Source organism: Mesitornis unicolor, unplaced genomic scaffold (genome assembly GCF_000695765.1).
Source record: "Mesitornis unicolor isolate BGI_N332 unplaced genomic scaffold, ASM69576v1 scaffold7605, whole genome shotgun sequence".
Classification (NCBI taxonomy): Eukaryota; Metazoa; Chordata; class Aves; order Mesitornithiformes; family Mesitornithidae; genus Mesitornis; species Mesitornis unicolor.
In genome coordinates this window covers 37,545-57,419 of record NW_010183403.1, presented here as the reverse complement: position 1 = coordinate 57,419, position 19,875 = coordinate 37,545, and the positions used below count along the sequence as shown (strand labels likewise).

At 41.9% G+C, this 19,875-nt stretch overlaps 1 protein-coding gene across 1 annotated transcript in view; it reads right to left on the bottom strand.

The window, feature by feature from the left end:
* Positions 1-5,150: 5,150 nt before the first annotated feature.
* Positions 5,151-19,875, bottom strand: part of LOC104540333 (neurexin-3-like) — a gene marked incomplete at its 5' end in the record, with an annotated part of 50,479 nt that continues 35,754 nt past the window's right edge. The window contains 2 exons of the mRNA XM_010184118.1: positions 5,151-5,611; positions 10,634-11,072. Of these exons, the coding sequence (XP_010182420.1) occupies positions 5,151-5,611; positions 10,634-11,072 (900 nt within the window). The remainder of the gene's footprint in view (positions 5,612-10,633; positions 11,073-19,875) is intronic.

The window sequence follows — 19,875 nt, the reverse complement described above, 5'->3', positions numbered from 1 at the left end:
AAGGACTCAGGCTATGTCCAGTTCTGAGCAATTAACTTCAAAGGTTTGAAATCTAAACCTCGGTGTCTTTTATTTCAGTCTTAAATGGCCAGCAGTCTCACACCGACCTGCATTTCCTAATCCTATCAGTATATACCTCTTACTAAAAAACCTTCAGCCAAGGGAATTAAGTAGGAGAAAGCATTAAAAAGTGAGTGATCAAGCATATTTAATTTTCATTGGCTTAAAACAATCTGATTTATAGTTCTCTTTTGCTTTCCTTGCTGGACTTTTGCCCTCTGCAGTCCCTCCCACAGCATTGTGGTAGAAGGAAAGCAGAAGACCAGACCTCATGCCTTTTGAGCCCATGGCATTTTCACTGCAGCTACAGAAAATAGCTAATGTGATACAACACACATTCCCCCTCCTCCTGCTTGTTTAATGCCAGGGCTTTGGGGTTGTTTTCAGAGAACTCCACGGGTTGTGAGGAGGTACTTTGTTATCACAGAAAAACAATGCATCACCCTCCACCAGCCAGATCCCACCTCTTCAAGTGCAATGAACAGGGGGCTGCAGTGACCTGATGCTGCAACTGCTGTCAAATAGTAACAAATTAGAAACCAAAGGGTGCAGAAGACATTAAGTACCTAAAAAATGCTAAAGATCCTTCACAGTAGCTGTACGAACTCAGGCTTCCCACCCTCCTGTATGTACGTTTGCAACTCACCCTAATTTGTACTGGGTTCAGTGTGAGAATTCAGTTCATATGCAACAGGAGGAAATGTGCTACCCATTGCACTGGAGGATCCTTTTTGGCAGTTCTCCCAAAGCCTACCTAATGTCTGAGAGGACAGCATTTGGGAAGTACTCCTTGGCCTTTCTATTTGAAAACAACCAGCAAAAAGGCAGACCTGTTAAATCAAGTGCTCTAGAACACAAAGACTGCACTGAAGCTACTGTCCTCTGATGTTCCTATTCTTTCTAAAACCCAAGGATGCAAGAACGACTAAATATTACCAAGTTTTTTGCTTTTCTTTCTAATGCCTGACACACCACAACCCAAACCCATAACTGCCATCACAAATCCAACTTCACTGTGTCTGTCACTCATTTCAGAGAGACCAACAAAAATGCCTTTCAATTCAGGAGTCTTTCTGGCATGATTAAATCTATCTCTCCACCGTACATACTCTGATCAGATTTAATAGGAGTGCTGGAAAACTCGGGGAGCAGCGGAGGTGAGAAGATCATCACCTCATTACAAGGCACTCAGAGCTTCACTTGCTGGAAGATTTGTGTCCTATCTATTAGTTTCTTTTCTGTTTTATTCACTTTATGCCCCCACCCTAAACAAGACATCCTCTTCTTTGTCATTCTGGGAGCCTTGGCAGTTTGGCACTATCAATTCCTCTGCAGCACAGACAGTTACCTTCTGGAGTGCAGCAATACTGAATTATCAGACCACAGAATCAATATAAGGAGACAGTCAAATCAACAACTGGAGGCAAGTAGATCGCATTATTGCTTTGGATTTCTCCTGAGAAGCAACAGCCTCTCTTCACTGCCTGCACAGGGAACTCAGACAATTAGCACAGGTCCTCATGCCGCTTCCAAAGCCATCAGAGTCTTATTTCCTAGCTTGGTGGACAGCCACACCACTGTTTCCTTCCAACAGCTACAGTGGAATCTCCAAAGTTTCACAAACTCATCCAAATGCCGTTGTGTTTATAGCAGCTCCTTAATTTTAGCAGTGGATCGAAACAGTTCTTCTCACTTATGATTTCCAAGCTTGCCACACTGAGATAAACTGGGTTGTAGAGAAGCATTATGAAAAGATGACAGAGAATGGGAAGCTCCAGGATTTAAGAAAATAAATAACCAATGGGTGCATTACAAGGTCAGCATAGGCTCTTGTGTGAGGTATGAAATGGTGACCACATCCAGTTAATTGCCAGCCCTTGCTGCTGCCTTTGCTTAGCCTCACAGCCCGGCGTTGAGCACTTCTGGCCCATGGATCCCACTGCAATTTCATCTCCCCTCCCTTCTGTGTCACCTGCCATGGGCTAGAGAGCTGGAAAGAAACACAATCTCACTAGCAGATCAAATGAAATTAATGAAGACTGAAGAAAGTCTGGTTTAGGTGAAGCGCTTTGTCTTGGCCTTTCTGAGGATCAAATAGTGATGTCCCTTCACTCTAGTTTCTACCGTGAGGACCTGAATGCAAGTATTCCTGCCAGAAGTCTTCAGGATTTGTTCCCCAAGAATATTCTTTCCTAGCTCAATCAGGAAGAGCTGAGTACAGGAAAAAACCAGCTACCAAAAGAACCAGGGCAATCTACCAGCACTTCCAACTCCTTGCCATAATCCTCCTTGGGTGGGGACATCTTAGATATGAACAGGTCTTTGCCATGTCTCACCTCATCTCTTCTGTGCAATTTCAGTTATCCCAAGGAAGGACTACATTACTCTTAGATGCAATGATACTTCAAGAAAATACCTTTGCTTACATTGCTGCCAGTTCTGAATGACCTATTAGATACTGGAATTGTACAAATGAATTTGAGGCCTTGGCAGCAGTTCTCCTTTCTGTGCCCTATCGGACTACAGCCACAGCAAGCTTTCTCCATCTGCACAGAAGTACTGCGTGAGGAGATCATTGCAACCAAAGTCTATGTTGCATCCAGTGCAGCTTGCTGAACATACAAAGGTGTTAGTTCACTGACAGGACAAACTCCCACAGGCTTTAGATACAGGTGACGTACTGAATATCACATATCTGTATTGTTTCACCATGAATAAAAAGAATCCAAACCTCTATGACACAATCAATTTCCTTTTCAAGTCCCTCTTAGATATGCAACGGTCCTTCATATGGCAAAGTATAAAATGTATGCAAAATACAGCATTATAAATGTAGAAATGCTATACCTGGAAAGTGGGAGACAGACTTTACCATCAGTAACAAATGAATCATCCTCTTCTCTCCCTGGAGTTTGTCTTCTGTGACTTTAGTACCTTAACTAAATGTTAAGTATGTGCTTTGCTTTGTGATTTTCTCAAAGAAAAAGAGAAGAAAGAATGATTTTCTCAATAGCTAAAACAGACATAGAAGATTCTTTATTCTAGACTCCCCTGCCTCTTAACCTTAAATCTTGGGCTGCAAACCCCTTCCAGGAGTTACACTCCTCCCTTTTGACAGGGCAGAAGTCTAAGGACTGAATAGAGAGAGCCAGGCCATCTCAGGTAACAGATGACAGACTGTGAAAGTGGGTCAGTAGCTGTCTCTTATTAATAGAGTTCACTCACTCCTTCTTCATTCCTCCCCTTATGCACCAGCCTGGCAGCCCCCAGCCCTGTGGCAGCTCCCTAACCCCTGTGCACAAGTGCCACTGTGGCAAGGCAGCATCCCTCGCTTTGATTCCCTTCCCAGTCTCCAGCTCAACCTTTCTCCTTCCAGCAGCATTTGGAACAGGAGCCAGCTGAAGTCAGGACTGGCAATAACCCTTGGGTGTCAGACCATGAGAGTGAAAAATATCATTGCTAGCCTGCAATACTTTTGTTCACAGAGGGCATATATATCGTTGGGCACTAATGCAGACACCTGATATCAAGTAGTTGTATCAAAGCAGTATAAGCCTGCTATGCAACACCACAATAAGGGTTGTGGAGTCAAATACACTTCAATCGGCACAACTTTTTTCATGTATGCAGTCCCCAAATATTTATTCCCTGTGAGCTGCTTCTTGTCTGGCCTGAGATCCATAACTTGGTGATGCTCTGGTCAGTATTAATATGCATAGGAGAGATACATGTATGAATGCATGTCTACCAGCATGGAAACCTGAGGTGCTAATAAATATCAGAGTGTATTTAAGGTTAACAAAAACAATGACGTTGTCATTCAGGACAACATACAAGGTGCATGCAGAAACTTATTTTGCCTACAACTGGAAACCACAGACCCTTAACCGGTTTAGGCCCAGTGTCTGACAAAACGTGGCTTTCATGCCTGAGGTTCTGTGGCAACACAAGAAGTGGCTCACGTGGAATAAATTTTCGTGGACTGGATACATGAAAAAAGCCTGCCTAATATTGTATGCACAGTATCTAACTTTCTTGTTCTTTCTCATAAGCGGCATGGCACTATGATCAATATTTTAAAAAGCGTAGAGGGGACACTTAGTGGGAAAGGAGCTTTTCAAATATTCATGGCAGAAGCTCAAAAATATCCAAATTTCCAATTCTAAGACACACGCTATAACCATTAGGCTATGGTGCCAAGTAAGGTACTAGAAAGAAGGAGCAGAAAGCCCTAAGACTCTGCTGATGGGTTACAGTTAATTCTTGGGTGTACTGTGAGTGAAGTTCAGCCAGAATGCAGTGCTAATGGCCAAATATTAACAGAAGACTGGTTTCAACATAAGAAAATACCCTTTAGGGAGTATTTTCTTTTCTAAGCGATCTTAGCCCCATCTTTTAGAAACAAAATAAACCAAAACTCACCTACCTCATTCTGAAGGTGGCACCAGTACAATAAAGACAACAGCAATTAATGGAACCACCTCACATTTGAGAAATGTATAGCTCAGCTATTTCACATTAGTAAATTCCTTTCCATGGGGCCTAGAACATGTTGCCTGCCTGTACCAGCATTACTTGTGCCTCATATCTCCAATCAAATGTCTTTAAATCACCGGTCAGAATGAGTAAGAATAAGATGCAGAGAATCTCCCACCATCTCCTACAGATTTGCCTTATCAGAGGTGAATTTAGAGACATGTTGCTGTTAACACCATCGCATCAGCTGGCTTTACCCATAAACAGCCATCAGGGATATCCTACCATGCAAAAAAGAGGAAGGCAGAACTGGGATACATCATCTATCCCATGCAAGAAAAATCCCAATAACTCAAGTCCACACTTGGTACTGTTTCCAGTGATCTGAGACTCCTCACATGGAGCAGTATTTTCTGCCTTAGGAGACAAACCATACTCAAACAAACCTGAAAACAAGGACTTCAGAAGGCTTAGGGAGTGAAGTGGCAGAGGAAGAAGGTAAGCTCATGAAATGAAGGTGGAAAAGACTAAAAGGAAACCATCAGAGAAGAAAGCTTTCCCAGTGTGGAGACTGGAACTCAGCACTGGGAAGACCAGCAAGAGTGAGGAAAGTCTCATAGAAACACTGGATGTTGTTCTAGTTCTGCACACCTTGAGCTCTGTGTAACTGAGGTCAGGAAACTCCGCTTACCTCGCTCACAGGTCCTGCCCCAGTAGCCGGTGCCGGTGCAGTCACAGATGAAGCGGTTCCAGCCGTCCTTGCAGACCGCGTTGTTCTTGCACGGGTAGCTGTCGCACTGCTTGGTGCTGAGGCGGGAGCAGGAGGACTTCACCCCCGCTGCGTTCTGTGCCTCCGCCAGCTGCCGGATGTTCTTGCTTCGTCCATCGATGAACAAGTCTCGGATACAGCCGACGTAGCCGTAGTTCAGCATTGCTGTCCAGAGCTCTGTGGGAAGGATGAGTCCTGCCCGGTTCTCAGGCAGCCCACCCAGGTACATGTCGCCTTCAAGATCTAGGATCTCGCTCTCCCCGCTAGCGGTGAATGGGGTGCGTCTGCTGTTCACCGATATAGTACCTAAATAAGGAGGGTAAGGAGATATCAGTCAATACTTTCACTTACAGCCTCAGCCTAGTTCATTTCTTTTCCAATAATTGATTGAGGTTTAAGGTTCAGTGCAGGAGAATGAAGCACCCCTCCCAACTGCACTCCCAACAGAGTCAGTATCCCCCACACAGCTTCTCTCCTCTTGAATCACAGGCCATAAGTGCTTTCATGCAGTGACTAGATCATCATGTGTCTGTACCCAAACTTGCATTGTGAGGTCACGAGTATAACAATATGATGGCTAATAATAACAAGTGAAAACTTAGCATTATTCAGTGGTATTCATCCAGCAAAGCAAAGACTTACTGAGAACATACAGGAGTTTGATGATATCAGGGCTGGAGAGGAAAAAGATAAGTTAGAGAGAATTAATTCACACTACGTAGCTCTATAGAAAACACTTTATCATTACCTCCAAAGCTGGACCTGGATGATGGGACTAAATAGACCCTCATCAAGTTCGCAGATGACATCAAACTGGGGAGAATGGTTGATGCACTGGAGGAAGGACAGAGCTACCATTCAGAGAAACCTTTACAAGGTGGAGCAAAGGACTGATAGAAATGTTTGATGTTAAAAACGAACAATAAAGACAAAGTCCTACACCTGAGGCAGAATAACCTCATGTATAAGTACAGGCTGGATACCAACTGGGCTAAGGAGTGACTACAGAAAAGAATCTGGGGATATTGTGGACCACAACTTCAATATGAGTCAGCAGCGTGCACTTGCAGTGACAAGAGACAGTGATCGTGGTTGCAGCAACTCCATAGAAAGGACCATATTGCACCACGAGGGTGGACAAACATGGGAACGGGAACCTCAGAGAGGTTGTGGAATCATCATCCTTGAAGGTATTCACAACAAAACTGGACACCGTCCTGAAGAAAACCTGGATTTCAGCAGAGTTTGGTCTAGAAATCTCTAGAGGCCTGTTCCAAAACAAATTATTTTACGGTTTTACAAATAAAGTTAAGCATTCTAATTTCCACTTTACAAACAGGAAAACTGAGGTAGAGAAAGATACAGGTTACCTCTGAAGAACAGTTTTAATAATAACTGGAGTAATTTCCGTATGCTCCAAGCAAGATACAGGATTACTGCACTGAGGCCATTCCTATACATTTCAAGACATTATCTGAATACATAAAATAATCAGAAGATATAACACAGAAATATAATCAGAACTCATGAAACAGGTGCAGAGAAGGAAAGTGACTTGTTTAAGGTCAGAAAGTGCACCCAAAGAAGAACAGGGAACATCAAGCAGGTCCCACATCCCAAAGCAGCATCCTCTTCAGAAGAGCACTCAGCAGCTTTTGTGATAGGGACATCTGTCCACTGGGCACTCAGCTAAATCAGTAACTCACTGTCCCTAGCTATAAATCATTGCATCCAGTTGCCTTGTCATTAAGATAGTTTGTCTTCAGAGACCACTATCCAAGCTTTAAGATTAATTCCAAGTCATTGCATTATTATCAGACACGCCTATGATAAGGTGGGAGAGTTTAGATAACAGAGCTAGCTCTGTTTTGTGTCTCTGGGAAAGTACAGTCGTGTACGCGTGCTCTATCTTCAGCTGTAATAGGTGTTGTCTTAGAGAACAGCACGCATGACACGGAGACAAGGTATTTCATGTGTGCGATGTTCAGTAGTAATTTAGGAATAATGTCAGAGGCAGCAGAGTGGCAGAAGCAACAAAGGCGTTACAAATTAAAGGCTCAAAGAGAAGCGTGGTTATTTGATGAATCATTTTGTAAAAACAAGCTGCAGCAGCACAGACATTTCCCCTTTTACAAAGTAAGAAAAGAGGAGACGTGACAATACACCTACAGTCGTACAGGCAGCCTGTCACGGAGCCACAGGATCGCAGTCCCACAGCCAGCATCTCTGCTGCTACTCCTCAAATGCAGCATGTGGAGTGCACATTACTGAAAAGACTAGAAAAATCCAAAATACTGGAGGGCTGAGCTCCAGACAGCTGCTACTACGGAGAAAACAGCCACCACTGCAAAGGCCACAAAGGTAAAGAAACTCCCCAAAAGAGAAGAAATACTAGATACCAAGGAGCAAAACCTGGAGAAAGAGCATGAGATGATGAAAGAAAATAGGCTAGAGAGCAGCCTACTCTTTCTGCCAGCGTTTTGTACCCTGCAACTATTCCTGTAGGGAAATGGCACTGGCTTGGATGCATAGCACTTCTAAGATCAAGCTGCTGAGATGGGAAATTCTGAGTTGCTCAATGAAGAAACAGTTACATGAGCTGACATGTCATCATTGGTTTGGATTTTTTTCTCTTATCTCTTTTTTTAGGTAGACTCAATCCCATCTTGAAAAATGAGAAGTATCTAAGTGTCTCCTTTCCAATCCCTTAGGCACTTTGTGCAGGACTAAAGAACACACAGACCAAAAACCCCCAGTTACTGAGGGCAAAGCTGGTGCACTGATGAAGACGTAGACCAAATCCTTCAGTAAGATTTTTAGTGTCTGAGTGGGTGGGAGAACATGTGCGTTTTGTAGCCAATAACCAGCCAAAAACATTGCCTTGTGTAATGTTCCCCAGCTAGAAAGTGTGGCAGGTTTTGTGGACCCTTTGTAGGAGCTTTCCCTGAGGACAGAGAGGTTACAAGACACAAGGTGTCCATGCCCACACTGTCAGCTTCTGGCAGAGTACAGAGAAAAACAGCTTTTGTTGCTCTGGCAGCCAAAACAGACCAAAGCATACACAAAACCTAAGGGAACAGAGGTGCCAGAGGTTATTTGAGCTCCACTGCCATGCTTCCCCAGCATTTACACTCCTGCCTTTGTGGGTATTTGGAAATTTAGGCTATTTTAGTAAGCTCAGCAGACCCTGAAGTTTTAGACTGTTTCAGAAATGGGAAGAAGGGAAGAGATGACACCTAATAAAGGCCTGGCTGCTTTAGTAATGAAAATCAGAACCTCTAGGTCACTAGCTCATTAAACCCAAATGGTTATTTTGTGGCCTACATTAAGTAAGTTCATTATTTCAGTTTAGTTTCTAGATGACAGGCATCCACATTTTAAAAAAAAAAATATATATATTCAAGGTGTAAGCATTCTCCGGTTTACATGTGAAAAAAAGCCAAGGACTAAACAAGAAGGAATCCTGAACTTGCTTCTCACACTGACCAAAAGTACAACTAGGTAAGACTGGTTAATGCTTTAGTGCTTCACAGTAAAGGTACAGTGTGAAGAAATCAATGCCCGTATCCTGGTTATCTGGGGAGACATCAGTCACTAGGAACCATTAACACAGCACTTGTCAGCAGAAAATGAAATATTTTTTTTAAAAAAGGAAAAAAAGAAAGGAAAGGAAAAAAAAGAGAGAAGACAAGAACATACAAATCTCTTCACTCTTTTTTAGCAAAGTGCTTTTAATTCAATATCTGCTATCTCTGATCAGTGTTCAGGCCATTCCAAACCTCCCTGCTGAGCGACAAACAAGTGAGTCCTGCAGTCTCATCCACCACACAGCAATGCTGCCTGACACAGCCTCCGAGGAGGCTCTCAGGAGTCCCTCTTCTTGGGTTTTCTCAAACTTTCTTAGCAGAGAGCTTCGTGTCATTTCTGCTTCACCTCCTCCTGCAGCTGCCTCTTCAGGGACCAGGCAGTCCTCAAGTGAGCAAGCAAAACTGAAGGCAGTACTGAATACGACTAATTGAGTTTATCCTTGGAAGTTAATTAAATTTGAGCGATTCTAAAGAAATCAAAGCTCCATTTATTTATTAATGGCTTCCTTTATAAAATGTTATAAAATCGATGTCTTTAGGAGATAGCAATATATAACCACACATATTAAGTCCTAGCAGAGCACCATACAAAGAAACTCCTCACTCAAAGAAAAACTTGCTTCAGGCAAAGACCTATTCAATCAGCAAGGCTTTGCATGGTATCTAAATGTCAGCTCTTTTCAAAACTCGAGGGAAGTAAATTCTAGTGCTACATTCTCTCTACCGAGGGCATTCTGCACTTGGAAACAGTACTGGGGATCTAACGCTATCATCTGGAGATCACCAGACAAACCCCAAATCCATTTGCAAATGCAAGCAAAATTCTCTTTGAAGGCACATACAGCCAGGCTTTGAGCTCCCACCAGTTCAGGAGAAATTCAAGTATAATCGTTCCCATATTCTGAAGATGAAGTTACAGTGTTTGATTATTTTGTTTCCTTACACAACTTCAGAGTAGATCGTGAGTATGTTACCTCCAGCACTAGAAATAAACAAAATACATCCTGGTAATTGCGTGGTAGGTATATTTAAACTAAAACATGTTTTTGAAAATGAGAAGCTGCAAGGAAAAAAGGAATATCCACTGAATGCTGACTCAGTTATTTAGACCAGAATTTGGCATCCAAGCTGAGAGTACAGAAATCTAACTGAAAACTGAAAGATGCTAACAGAAATAGATGATGAAAATGTTGATTTGTCACCATAATATTGTCACTGGTTGTACCCATTCATTATATTTTCCTCACCACAAAATCAGAAATCCCTGTTCTTTATAAAGACACAAGATCCAGGAGAAAATTATATTACATCAAAACAAGAAGGGCTCATTTGGTGTCTACTAAGTTTCTTTTTGAACAGAAACCCAAAGCAGATCAGTGAGAGTTTCTCAAACCAAGAATGAAATAATAATGGTTCTGAAGAACCTTAAACCTTACCGTGGCCTACTAAGAAGTTAGCACTACAGTTAAGTACGCAATTGCAAAGGTAGGTCCAGAATATCTGACAATTGTGAATAAAATGTTAATAGACTGCCTCTGCAATGTGCTATTTGGAGTTCACACTAAACATTTAATGAAAACCTGGCCATTCACATCTTTACTTTGCTGGATAAATGTCACTGGAGTAACACTAAGTTTTGTAAGATGACTTGTGTCTAGCATTTGAAGGTTCTGAAAGCCAATACACACCCTAGATCTAGATACGAATGATATATCCACTTAAGAATAAGCCCTCACTCTACCTGATCTTCCATCTCGTTGAATATCCACATGATACCACTCTCCATCATTGGCCTTCTTCTGGGTAGCCTTGACTTTAATGGTCCCAGAGCCCATGTCCAGCAGCAAGTAGAGGTTCCCATCTAGAAGCTCAACTGCAAAGAAGTCTACCTTTGTATTTTTCTGGCTCCTGACATCTTTCCTCTCTTGAGGCTTGCCGTGGGTGAAAAGGATCAGTCCATTGGGTTCAGTGGTTCGGAAATCAAACGAGATGGAGCCCATCCTTTTGGTATTCCATTTAGGCAGACTAATATAGGCCTCAGGTGTCTCAAAGCTGATGGGATCCAGCGTAGCCACATTCTCACATACGAATTTAACTTCCCCGTAGATCTTCATCTTAGTATCACCAATTCGTGCCAAGCGAGACAGCTCCAGACGAATGTCGTTATTCTTATAAACAACCTGCCAGACATGAGAAAAAATATCATACATCATTCCTGCATACAATACAAATACCCCAATTACTTTCAGCCATGGGAGATAAACTTCTCCCAAAAGGCAGTGAGGAGCAGAAAAGGAGACTATGAAAGAGTCTGACGTGATGACAGAGGGAGAGAGCAGAACCAGGAGTGTGTATAGAAATGACAGCAACGGGTACTCTGCGATGACTGTAGATCAGATAAGCAGGCAGAAGAGAACATTCAACTTAAGGACAGCGAGAACAATTAACTCTACCACAGGCCTGCTCTGCTGTAAAAGCCTTTGTACATAAAATACAGTGTGTGTTTGGTAGCATGCTGTTATATTTGCATAAATCCCATGCAAAATACATCACAAAATGTAACCTCCACGTCCGTCTCTGCTAGCCACAGCAGGGAACTCTGTACCACCACTGTCATTTCTCTATTATTCCTATAAGCCCACTTAACTAGTAGGAGAGAGAGGCAAACAAATGCTAAGCAAGTTGCTGTGAACTGCTGGTGATTGCCCTGCAGCTCCCGAAAATCTACAAGAAAAAAAATAACCAAGACTTAAACTTTCTTTGACCAACAAATCTTAAAGCACTACAGGCACAAACTTGTTATGGAGATAATTGCATAGCTTAATCTCCCTTCAAAATACCTAAGTTCTCTGTGTTAACATACAAAAGCCTGCATCTGTTCAGTGCCTGGACTCTGACACTCTCTGGATTATAAGGACCAGGACTCTGGAGTCTGTGTGGTGCTACATGGATGGAAATCAGCCAAGAGAAGGTCCCAACCAGGCAAGCACTCCTGAGCAAGGAGTCTGGACTTGCTGCCCTTCTCTTTCTCACAGATACACAATTAATTCCTTGCAAAGAGGACTCCTCTCTGCCCCGTGCCATTCACACAGAGGCAGCGACTGCAGAAGGCAGAGAGCAGCAATGTTCACAAACTGTATGTTCTTTCAACTCCCTTCCACACCTCCTAAACCCAGAATTGGCACAGAGAGCCAGCAAAAGCATTTCTGCTCCTAGCACAATTTTGATTGAATTCATGCTTTGTGACACTACCGAAGACTCTGATTTCTTCTAAGGAGTTATTATTTTAAAATACTTTGTGTCTATTACATATGGCATCTACACGCGCACACAGACATTTGATTCCTGCTTTGAAAATGCTAGTAGGATGAACTGTCAGCAATTTGCTATGAAAAGAGAAGGGAAAGGAGATATGCATTGTTATTTCTACAAATAGGACAGGAAAGTCAGAGAAATTAATCTGCAGTAAATATTAAATGGCAAAAGATGAAGAGAATGAAGGATAAGCTTCTAAAGTAGGTGACCTCAGGATGAAAAATAAATTAAATCACAATTTAACATATTTGTAGCAAGCAAAGAATTTCCAGCTTTTGCTAAGCATTAAAGGAGAATTTCCCCAGTGAAGCCAGCACAGCATCAGATCTTCCTCTTACAAATGCATCATCAGAGTGAAAGGAGAATCCAAACGTTAATTCCCATTTAGAGCCATGGCACAAAGCTGCAGTTCCTCCCAGCAGAGGACAGCATTGACCCACAATAGCTCATTTTGCTCCAGTTCCCAATAAAGCGCTCTGCCCTCGCACAGACTTCAAAAACATCAATGCTATTAATAACTGCAACAGGAATAAAATATATTTTCAATTTGTGGGACTGTAGTAGTTTCATTCTACGGATTAACCATGTCAAATGCTCTCACTAGACAGACCATACACCTCCGCCCAGTGACTCAGCAGGGCCATGCATGGCAGCCTCCCTCCCTTGCCAGACAACGAGGTGCACCTCAGTCAAAGGCAGAGAGGAGCCGCAGCCACATCCCTGTCCAGGAAAGGTAAGAAGCATGAGATGTACTCAATGTGCATGTACTCTGTACATCTGGACTGCCTAGGACTTCTGCACGTACTCTGTGTGTGCAGCAAGTCCAATGCTTTCCATAAGCACTACTGAGCAGTCCCAACTCTGCACCCAAAGGAAACAGAGGAGCCAAAGGTACAAAGGAAAATAAATAAAGCAATTAAGAGTATTGAGCAGGATGCTGTATGAGTATAACCTGAAAAGGCCAGGGCTCTTCTATTTGGAGAAGACAGAGAAAGAATATGATTGAAGTTCACAGAAGATGGAGGAAAAGGTGAATGTAGAACTGCTCTTTGTCAAATCCATTAATAATAGAACTAGAAACACTCATTGAAACTTGTAGGATATCAGTTTAAAATGGATTTCCAGAAGAACTTATTTACACAGAGGTCAGTGAACTTCTGGAACTTGCTGCCACAGGAGGCTGTGGAGGCAGAGAGCAGGCTCCAAAAGAACCAGAAAGATAAATGGTTAACAGGTTAACAAACTTATATTAAAGGGAAAAGGAAGGGATGGACCTTCTAACAATCCTAATCCAATAGCAGTGGATGCTGTGGGACTACAAGGCAAATGTGCCACCGATAGTAGCCATACTCACCTGCTTTCCCTGAGTAACACTTGCAACTGCCACTAATGGAGGCAGAATACTGGGTAAATGGACTAACGGCTTTTCAGGCCTACTAGGGCTTTTCTTCCTTTTTTTTTAAGGAATCTATGTGTATAGTAGATTGGGCACAGCATACTCCTTGTCCTGCTGCAGGGGCAGCCTAGGAAAGAGGTTGTAGCAAGATGGGTATCAGTCTCTTTTCCGAAGTAACAAGCAATAGGACGAGAGGAAACAGCCTGAAGTTGCACCAGAGGAGGGAGGTTTAGATTGGATATTAGGAAATATTTCTTCACTGAAAGGGTTATCAAGCATTGAAACAGGCTGCTCAGTTTGAGTCACCATCCCTGGAGGTACTTAAAAGACATGTAGATGTGGCACATAGGGACACAGCTTAGAGGCGGATTTGGCAGTGTTAGGTTTATGGTTGGACTCGATGATTTTAAGGGTCTTTTCCAACCTAAACAACTCTAAGATTCTATAATTGGTAACAGGTTCCCATGGACAGCGTTCTTCTGACAGCACTTACACATGGGACTCCCCAGCTGGTGTAACTTCAGTGCAACGCTGCCTTTTTGGTTTTACCCCAGTACGGAGCTGCTTTGGTGGGCACAAGAATGTCAGGTCTGCGTGAACTGTGACTTTAATGATCCTAACATTGAACTGCCCTTATAAGACACTACTAACAGCTGCTCAAACCAACTCTCAGCTAAATTGCCTCATGAAAATCTTGACCCAGTCTCTGCAGAGGAGCAGAAAGGTAGCAGAATACCCCACATCTGATTGATGGCTAATGCTGGGTTGTGTCTAGCTATGACTCAACGATTTGCTGTCAGCAGCCTCTGCAGGTTGTTGGTGGAAGGAATATGTTCACATACACATAAGCAGCTTCCAACTCTCAGCTGAGCCGCACACGTTACACCTCCCCTTCTCATGTATTTCATACTTGAGTAACAATTCCCATTTCTTCTGGGGAAACACAGATGGTCTGCTTCTGGGTTTATTTGGGGTTTGCTGTAGATTGCCTTGTATTTCATTAGTCATACCAGTAGCACACCTGGAGACATAGAAGACTTTCAAAGGATCTAGAGAAAATTATATGGAGTTAGTTCCAACCCAGAAAGTCACTGACAACGGTGGATCTGGGAGCAAGTTTGGAAGAAGGGACAACAAAGCAAGCACAAAGGAAGAACTGGGCAAGAGAGGAGAAGGGGTGTTGAATAGATACAAGAGTTATGAGAGCTCTGACTTCAATCTTTTCATAGAAACAGATCCACCCTGATCTGAATCTCTCTTACTGAAATGTTTGCTGTTCTACACTATTTTCTTTAAAGACCAATCAACAAAAAAACCCCCAACACAACAATGTAGCTTGGGAAATTTTAAAAACACCTGTGTTGAAGGAAAAAGGGAAGCCTGTTTGCACGACTGACTTGAGGTATCGTTGACAGCCACATTTGGACCTCAAGATCTTGATATATAATTAGGTACAACCAGAACTCTCAGAACTGTAAACAGAAGAATATAAACAATCTTTGTACATAAAACAAGGTGAATCCTCAGCAGGACTAGAGAGACAACAGCATCTCTGGCTTGGGTATGAAACACTGCCTTACAGCTTCCCGTATCTGCAGCTCAACTGTTAAATCAAAGGTTCGAGAATGAGAAAAGGGAATGTAATTAAAGGACTGAAATGCATGTACCGTAGTGAAAAACATTCAAATTCAATCTGTTTAACAGGTAGGGGTTAAAGGGTGATTCGATTACAATCTATGAGTACCTGTGCAGAAAATGGAATATGGCAATAGAGGGCTCTTCAATCCATGTGACAAAGGAATAATGGGATCCGGGGGCTAGAAATTGAAGTTAGAGAAATTCACATTTTAAAATATTATGACTTATTTTTACATGAGGGTAATTTGCTATTGAAATAATTTACTACAGGTTACGGTGTGTTCTCTGCTACTGGCAAACTTTAAATTAAAATAGTATCTTGTTTTCTCTGAAAGACATAGCGAGACAGGAATTAATTATATAGCAAATCAGTCTAGATTATCATAATGGCTCTTTCTGGCCTTATAACCTACAAATCTTTGTGTTTTCATGAAATAAACAGATGCTTCAGTGCAGTTTTTGAGGACAGATAAAACACATTCTTCCCCAAATTTAAAACTGCCTGGTAAAGGATAAGGCAGTTGTGTCAGTTCTGGTCTGACTTGCCACCAGTGCTTTCACTGAAGCTTTTTTATATGTTTGCAGCCTACCATTAAAAAGGAAGGCAAGTAAAAAGCCTAGGACAAGCGACTTGATCCTGTAGTTCTAAATATATGAGCTTCAAGAAACATTTTCTTAGGAAGTCACCTGCTGCAAGCCAGAGGAGGAATATTTCACTGAGAAAGCTGTCTGCCACTGTGTAACTTATCATCTACTTGATACTTCCTACCTCTTATTCTCACTTCACCAGCAATCTCTGGTCTTCAGGGCTTTTCAGGATATAGCAAAATACTGATTGAAACCCACAGCTCTGCCTCCAAATGAGGCCACGATTGACTCAGAGAGCTGACCCTCACTAGGACACAGCCTTCTAGTGCCACTCTGGGACATGGCCTCTGCAACAACGTACAAACACAGCAATGAAAGTAGTGCCCATGATTCTGTTCATTTTTATCAGATGGCTTTCTGAATAAAGCAAATCTTGCCTGTTTAAACAGAGACCAGCTTTATTTCACCCAATTTCTGGTATCTGTACCAGAGAGGGTCACGATGCCTGAGAGAGCCAAGATGATTCCTGGTAGGGACACACACACACCCCCCTACTTTAGTTATCTCTGAAAGGAAGGTAGAAAAGAGAAAGAGGAAGAAAATGACTAGCAAAAGCTACACACAGAGAATCTGAAAAGTAACCTTTATATTTCCAATCTTAATATCCAAAAATGAAAGTAGAAGAATGACAGAAGTGTTCTTTCCTTTTCCATGAGGACTGCTTCTGAATACGCTTTAACAGAGGAATATTTTGACTGCTCAATCTGTCTGTCTTTAATGAACTGGACCAGTATAGATGGATGGTCAGGGATGGGGTAGTCCAGATACACACAGCCTCTGAGAATCAGCAGTAGAATTCCATAACATCTGAGACATTTGGGGGGATAACAAGATATACAGTAAATTAGGTTTCCTTTAAATCTGCTGAGAAGGAAGAGTTTGTTTTAAGCTGAGCTAAAGCAAATTTGCAATCGAGTTTTGAGCTTTCTCAAAAACGGCAACTTTGCAATTCTGAAGCATTCAAGGAATTTCTCAAGCTAAACTTATAAGCAGCTTCACTCATGGGTTAATAAGAGCTCTAATCAGATGCTTCTCACAATGATGAAAAGCGCGTCTCTGCAATCAAGTGAAGATGCAGATAGAGAGGCAGCAACAAAAGTGAAGAAAAATGATGTGCTAGACCTGGCCAGTAGCCAATATAAAAATTCCTCTCCAAGCTGGTGCTATTAAGCAGGAAACGTGGGTTTTGGTGCAGGCTGGTCATAGGCAAGGTCCAAATGGGGAATGGCCATTGATAGCCTAGAGAGTTAGAACATGACCATCACGAAATGGGGCAACAACCCAAAGGCTGCCTAAGTTCAGCTAACGAGGAAGAGCACCTCTGCAGCTCAGCCAAGTCGTTCACCTACTGCACCCTGTGCATCACCAATTGCTTCTTTCTATCACAGGCTGCCCCCCTTCACCACCCCCCTATATCACTTCTCAGGATGGTTAACTGTGAGATGCTCAGTCTAGAGCCTTTCTAACACTTCCTTAAAAGCACCTGCAACACACAAGATAAGTTTCTGCAGCTTAATAAATTACAGCTTATCAGCTGGTTTACCAGAACTGTGTGTTTCTGGCCTCCCCCGACCAGCAAGTAGAAACAAACACATCAGCTAACACTTTACTTCGTGTCTGGGACAGACTGTGTATGCACCAATGCAGGTAACTAAAGCTGCTATACTTATTTAAAGAGCTGCATGTGGACTGTGCATACCTGATCTAAACATATTTGATGGTTCACTGGGATAACAACTGTATTCAGGTAATAAACATAAACAGAACATATTCCTCATTCATAATAACATAAACATTTAACCCCCATTCACCACGCTGAAGGAGTTAATTTACCTGTCATGAAAAACAGTGCATTGAACATTGATGATAAGTAACTGAAACCAAACAAATAAGACTCAAGTGTGATTTGCGCTATGTTGGCTAAAGTAATGCAATGCTACATTTCATCTGAATGATGTTTAACAAAGAACATGTGTTTACCCAGCTAAAAATAGGAATATAGTAAGTACAATACTCAAACAGTAAGGCAGCGGTATTTCAAGCTTCCCTACATATTATTTCCACTTTCTAAATCAATTACAGGTTCTGAATAACTTTACGTTTTGTAGAAAACTCCAGAAGAGAAAAGAGATTGATTTAGTTTCAGACAAATTATAGAAAGATACTAAGAAGCACTCCCTGAAGCAGGATATAAAGAAAGAGAAAGAAAAGGAATTCAAGGTGCTAGTAAAATAGGACTGAAAAAGGCAGAGGGGAATTTCTTCAGCTGCTTTAGTGAGAACACAGTAAAAATATCTTTTCAGGAAGAGGCTTTTGCTTAAAAATAACATTTTGTTAACAGATACTGAGAACAGAGGCTCCAGTACTTCACTGCGGTCAATACTGTCCTTTAAGCCAAAAAATAAGCCCCTACTTTTTACAAGAATTTAGGACACCAGTGACTGTTCACAGTTACTGCAGAGTTAACGCCAACCCAGATAATACGCAGGGTATCCCAGAGCAAGCTGGAACAGATCAAGGCTGAACAAGGTCCATCTTGCTGCCTTATCTTTTACCAAGATAAAGAGCAAACATTTCTCTCTATGCCTTTTTGGAATAGATCTAAGATCTAAGATCTAATAGATCTAAGATTTTTTGCCTTGCAATCCAAGAAATACCACACAAATGAGAGAGATTTAAAACCTGTAAGGAAAGCAGAAAAAAAAATGGCTTTAGGGGTGGAAAAAAGTTTCTTTACAGGTATTTATTGAAGTTCTTATATATGTCTAGCGCTGCACAACATGCTTTTGCATATACTGAGCCTGCTGCTTCTTGAGTTAGCTATTAAGACTGCTAATTGAATAAAACAAATGCTCTACAGCCTTACTTATTCTTGGTGTTTCACTGCAGCACTCAAATGACAGAAAAGCAGGGCTGTGAAGTGACCTACTGCTTGGATTCCTTTCTGTTAATAGGTAGCAATGAGGACAGGATCTATTTTATCATGTGGGGAGATTTCTGCATCCTCCATGCTGGGATACACTGACTGCGAATTCATTTGGTCTACTGCTGAGGAAAATCTTGATTTCAAAGGGAACAGCAGACTCCACAATTCCACCTTGAGATAAACACAACTGGAATATTAGAAATTACTATAAATTATTAGAAATACATTCATTTGGGGTAAAAAGGCACTGCTGCTTTGCAGTGAGGTGTCAAGTCATCTTCTTTCCTTGTTACAGAGACTTCAAGTTCTAGCATGAGTGAAGAAAGGGATCACAGGACAGAAGCTATACTTAATATTCTTAAAATATTACCTTTCTGTGGACTTCCTAAGCCATGCTGAGAAAGCCATTACACCCTAAATATTTTCAAAAATATACTCCCTATATTGTGGTGGCTAACTTGATGTGGTGGAATTGGTTTTGCAGAAGTGCTCCATTCGATTTCAACTTCACTGCTAAAGCCAAAAGAAATGCTCTGAGAAATTAGATTTCAGAGTCTGTTCTTAAAATCCAGCTGACCCTTGTTAATATTTAAGTGAAAAAGTAACCGATTGATATTTGAAAGTAGTAGAGCTTCACCTCTGTGTCATGGCAAAGCATTTAAGGCATTTCAGTGTGGATTCAGGCGCACAGATTTGAATTTCCCCTCTCCTTCATGTTCTATTCAACCTCCATTTGGCCTAGTAACAGAGTAACAGAGAAGAATAAAAGCTGCAGGACAGGGAAGCCATGAGAGCCAGATAGGATGCTCCTTGTGTCACATGCACCCCTCATGCTAGCCCTGAAAAGCTACTTGGACCTTAGACATGTCTCTGGATATAGGAAGGGCATAGAGGAGATATGTCAGTATTTTACAAATAAGCATGAATATGTAATACTGATGAAATTCTGTGTTCTACGTTGACCCTGTATAGCAAGAGCCACAAAAAGACAGCAGAATTCAACGCTTAATAACTACACGTAGAAAATAATTCATTGGGTAGATCCAATGAAGCATCCTGG